This window comes from Alligator sinensis, unplaced genomic scaffold, assembly GCF_000455745.1.
Source record: "Alligator sinensis unplaced genomic scaffold, ASM45574v1 scaffold444_1, whole genome shotgun sequence".
NCBI classification, from domain to species: Eukaryota; Metazoa; Chordata; order Crocodylia; family Alligatoridae; genus Alligator; species Alligator sinensis.
In genome coordinates, this window is record NW_005841886.1 from 4,251,869 (window position 1) to 4,257,275 (window position 5,407).

The 5,407-nt window shown below is 43.9% G+C and overlaps 1 protein-coding gene across 7 annotated transcripts in view; it reads left to right on the forward strand.

Moving 5' to 3' along the window:
- SCN4A (sodium voltage-gated channel alpha subunit 4) overlaps window positions 1–5,407 on the forward strand; it is a 148,476-nt gene that overhangs the window by 66,540 nt on the left and 76,529 nt on the right. For all 7 annotated transcript variants that reach the window (XR_003092638.1, XM_006017885.2, XM_025196910.1 and 4 more), the window contains 2 exons: window positions 3,159–3,311; window positions 4,399–4,522. Coding sequence is in view for 6 of the 7 variants with exons in the window: in XM_006017885.2 (XP_006017947.1) it covers window positions 3,159–3,311; window positions 4,399–4,522 (277 nt within the window). In the remaining variant the exon portion in view is untranslated. The remainder of the gene's footprint in view (window positions 1–3,158; window positions 3,312–4,398; window positions 4,523–5,407) is intronic.

Here is a 5,407-nt window from a genome sequence, read left to right on the forward strand (position 1 = left end):
CACAGATGTGCTCCTTGATGATTCTCTCCAAGATCTTCCCGAGCACCGAGGTGAGACTTACAGGCATATCGTTACTTGGGTTCTCCTTCCTCCCCTTCTTGAAAATTGGGACCACATTAGCCAGAAGATCCCTAACTACACTTGCGCTGACTGAAGGCTTAATAGAGCTATCCCCAGGATTGTCCCTGCCTCTGGTAGGTGGGATATCCCGGTCCCTGTTCAAGAAAACAGAGACAAAGAAACTGTTAAAAATATCAGCTTTCTTGTCTGGTGTGGCCACAAGATTACCGTTTGTGTCTTTCAGGGGCCTAAGGTGGGAGTATGCAGAGCTCAGCCCCATTCGGAGGTCCACAGGAGCAGCTGTGGGCTATAGTGGATACAATTAATTGGCAGGTTGGATCCAGCCCACAGCCCATATTTTGCCTACCCCTGGTGTAGCAGGATGTTAACATGCGACCATATCTAGTCCACTGTGCAGCATTAACCAATGAACCTTCCAAACCACCCTAATGAGGTGCCAATTCTCATTACCTCCTTCATATGGATGGGAAAAGGAAGATACAGAAATATTAAAGCTGGAGTTTTTAAAGCAGTCTGAGGGTGTCAGGCACCTCAAGGCTACAGCCATTCAGTGAGAATCAGGTACTTAAAACTCATTAGGTCATTTTTTAAAATAACAGTACAGGCAGGGATTTACAGTATTTGCTCCAGACTGTACTCAGGATCCCATTAAAATAGTATTTACAGTCTTTGTTCCAGACTGTACTCAGGATCCCATTAAAATACATTGTCCTCTATCAAGCATGACCCACTGGTCAGAATGGGGTTGACATATCCTTCTCTGTTGATCAAGAGAGATACAAGTTTATTATAGTTCTTACTTACAAAGCCTCCTTTCCTAGCAAATATGAGTATGTATAGCTTTCACTGAAGTCCTTGATAAATATGAATGAATAATGTTTTTTGATTTACAGGTGCTTGTTCAAAATCAAAAACAATTGTGTTTCTTCAACATTAACACACTTTTTTGGATCTGAAAAAGTTGGGGAAAGCACCTTGTGTCAAACAAAATGTTTCTTTCTGATTTCAGCTATATTCAGTTTTTTCAGGGAAAATTCAGGGAAATTTCAAATAAAGAAAATCAAAAGCTTTCCAAACGTAACATTTTGACTTTTGGGGATTTGGGGGGTTTTGGACAAACAGTTCTGTGAAACTGATATGAATTTGTGAAAGTATGTCATTAGAAAACTAGGAGAGACTTTTATCTTGCAAGGGAAATAAGATGCTTCAGTTAATTCTCAATAGCAGCTGTCTTTTAATAGAACGGAATATTTTCTCTTCTTTTTTTATGATGCCATATTATGAGTCAGTGGGCATGTCTACGTGAGATGCTACGCCACCGTAGCAATGAGGTACATCACTGTAGCTCGTTGCTACAGCAACGTAGCTTTGGTCCTGTGATGCTGACACTACTGCGCAGTAGTGTACTTAAGCAAGTACTAAATGACTGCTGAGTAACAACTGTACAGTTCGGTGTACGTGTAGACGCACCCACTGTTGGTAGTTTATATTATGCACTACCACTACTGACATGTCATTAGAATGTAAAATTAATATAAAAGTGAAAAAACATAATTTGAAACTTTTTGAAATGCTGTCATGACATTTCAAAATCCTTGCACAATCTTTTTTCTGAAACCAACTTTTTTTTTTTTTTAGAAATACCATTTTATGATTTAAAAAAAATAATATTTGGTTTTGTTCTGGTTCAGCATGAAAACAAGTTTCAATTTCCCATGAACCAGAATTTCTGAGTTTCGTTACATTTTACCCATTACAAGCTGTTCACCTAGCCCTACTAGGGACATCAAGCTGGGAAGTTTCTGCTCCACCTGGAACAGCTCTTAAGAAGACTGTCAAGAGAGCCATTGGAAGCTAAAATCACCAATTTTATAAATAGAGCTTTTCACCTCCATGTGGGAGTAGAAGTAAAGGAATAAAACTTGCAAAAATCAAGGAACTTTATTGTTTTTTGGCCACTGGCTCTGTGTGTTCCCCTTCCTCATTACTGAAATATCTGGATTTGCATAACAGCTTCTCTTTGCCTGGATGCTGCAGCAAAGCTACAAGGCTGTTTAGAGTCACAAAGTGTTGTCCTAGAAAGGTTTAATATGGCCTGATTCAGTCTTTGTCTAAACCCTGATCACTAGCAGTTATTGTGAGAGAAGTTAAGGAAAACAGATGAAAACCTAGTAGTTCTACTGGGCTGATTTTATATATTATAAGGTCTTTTTTAGTAGAGTACAGCCATGGAAAATAAAGGAAAAGAACATTTTTTGCCAGCTAAATCTACTCTAAACCTTGACACTGTTTAGTAGATACAAGAAGAATTCAAATACATATCCCTGACCTGTGTAAATAAGGAGCTGTTCAAGAAAGACTTGATAATGTGTCTATAGAGAAGGGCATCCCTCCAATATTTATTTTACCTGTCTGGGAAAGAAGCAGATGTTCACTAAATTGCTTAAATCAACTATAATTTCAGCAGACATATCTACTTATTAGCCCATTTTGTGCCTGTTAGCACATAAAAATGACAGGATGCCTAGGGGCTAGGAAGCAGTACTCCTCTTGTCAACAGTCATGTGAGCTTGGCAAATCATGAGTCTCAATTGCCTCATTAGTAAAGTTGGGGTAATCAAGCTTCCGGGAGATGAGTAGAAACTGCTGTTTTCTATTTCAGGGAAAATGTAATTTAAAATGTTTTAGTGTTGCAAAATGAAAACAAAATGTTCCTGAACTTCCCACCAAAATAATTCTGAAAAACACCATTTATTGTGATACAACTGAAAAACATGCATGGTGTATTTTGGCCTTTTAAAACTCTTCAATATTTTTTCTATATAAAAAAAATAATCATTTCAAAAGGACTTATTAAAATTTAAAAATTTAAAATCAGAACCTTTCCTTCTACAACTGCACATCCTGATCAGTTTGTATATGTAACAGACTGGGGGAAGGCTCAGTTTTAAGGACAGAGAATTGGCAATTACTGCTTCTAGAATACTCCTCTTTGATCAGCGTGAATCCACCCCCAGCCCCACGTGCACAGTGAGTCCCCTTGAAACTCTCATCACTCAGGTCTGGTTTCCTTGCAGTTAAAAGACCGTAAGTTAAGTGCTTGCTCTGCGACTCAGAAAAAGAAGGGCGACTCGGACCAAGATGCAGACAGCGACCAAGACAAATTGAAAGACTGCAATGGCAGAGTCGTCCCCAAGGTTGTGCTGGAGCGATCTGTTACAGTAAGGGAAGTATGTGTCAGACCTGTTTCTTCTCAGTGTTGCACGTCTTTGTGTGGTGGGCAAGGTTCATCCCCAGAAGAGGGCCAAGCATGGGTGGCTGGGACCCAGTAAGACTCCTGACGGGCTAGAGGAGACCTGAGATCCAACTGGTTTTGCTTACTGCAATGTCTTCTATAGGGTTCAGAGCAGAAATGGTGGAGTATAGGAATGCTCTAGTCAAGCCAGTCCTGGCTCCAGTCCCTAAATTATAGGTCCTGTGTTGGGCTCTTTTGCAAGCTCTGTCTCTTCTAAGAAGGTCCCTTATGCCAGGTAGCATCTCTGGGTAGAGGAAGAGGCTTTCATCCATGTTATAGCACATTTGCACCGAGTAGAATTTGGGTGGTTGCTATGCACGTGTGCATATGTCCCAAAAAATTCCTGTAGCTGAGGGCTGGAGCCTAACCCCATGTATGTGCATACAGCTCCAGTTGTGCCCATTTCGGGCACACGTGTCTCTACAGGTGCCTGAAGGTAAAGGAGAGCACACAGGTTAATGAGAGAGGAAGGGCTGCTTTCAGATGTTGGGGTAGAGCAGATTAAACTTGACTCCTGTAAGTTTCCCCAAGGTCCCTGACTTGCCAAGGAGCCAGGAACTCCAGCTGCTCTAACTGTTGCTTCTCTTACCCTTGCTCTGCCAGCCGTTGTTTCTCCTGAGTCCTATTAATGTCTGAGTTACATTAGCATAGACACCCTTACAGTCCTGTATCCTCCTGTGGTACCAGGAACTTCCTAGAAATACAGCTCCCATTTATGAGCTCATGAGTCTCCTTCATGTTCTCAGTCAATGGCTTCAGTCCTTTCCTGATATACTGTTGGCAGCTAGGACACAAGAATCCTCTCTTTAATGCACCCATTGAATGAGGGTTTGATTGATTGATTTTATTCACCGGTAATAGACCCTAAGCTTCTGGGTGTCATTCTTCATTCTGACAGGCACTGGACTGGACTGTGTCCATGGGCCATATAACTGTTGTTGTTATGCTCTCCTACCTTGAATGTACTGAATGGATTCCTGTAAAACATGTTCTTACCACATGACCTATGCTCTTTTTTGTAGCGCAATCCCAGTGATGACCAAGATAAATTGGATTATAACCACCTGGCAGTGGGCCCACAAGATGGTCCCAGCCTTCAGAAGAGAGCAGAGAGTGTTGCCAGTATTATCTCTAGCACCATGGAAGGTACAACATGCTTTTCGACCTCCTCCCCCACAGCACAAAGCTGGCACTGCTTGCCATTCAACTGAAGACTGCACAGCATAAGATGTTCTCAAGTGCAGCAAAGAGCACTTTCCTATATTGTATTTATAGGCTGACCTCAGTGCTGGCAATGAGCATCAAAGCTACAAAATATGGATTATCAGGATAAACATTAGGCTTCTGCGAAGCGGCTAGTATTTGCTTTGGATTCGGATTCAGCCAATTTGGGGGACAGTGATTCAATTCGGTGATTCGAATCACTGCCCTGATTTGATTTGGCCGAATCTCTGAATCAGCCAGGCCCATCACCCACCCCTCTCCCAGCCTGGCAATGGCTGTTCTGCCTGCCCCAGCTCCCTGCACTTGGGGGGGGAGGGGGGAGCCCCAGCTCAGCAGGTGCTGCTGGGTGGGGGGCAATCCCCACTGCCCCACGCTGTGTGGGGGCTCTGCCATGAGCCCCACAATACCCCTCTTACTCCCCCAGCCCCCTCACAGGTGCCCCGTCTGCCCCAGCTCCAGCCCTTTAAAAAAAAAAAAAACCTGAAGAATCCCCAGGACTCACTGCTCCTGCTGGCAGGGGCAATCCCCGCTGCCCTCCATTGCTCTGTGCCACATGGGGGGCTCTTCAGGAGCCCCCAAAGCCCTGAGGCTCCACCAGGAGTAGTGAGTCCTGGGGCTTTTCTCCGCCTTTTTTTTTTTCTTACAGGGCCAGAGCCGCGGCAGGCGGGGCAGCCATGGTGGGGCTGGGGGAGCAGGGCGGTGGCGGGGGGGCTTGTGGCACAGCCCCCCCCATGCAGTGGGGGGCAGCAGGGATCACCCCCCACCTGGCAGCACCCGGTGAACACCAGGGCTCTTTTTTAAAGTACC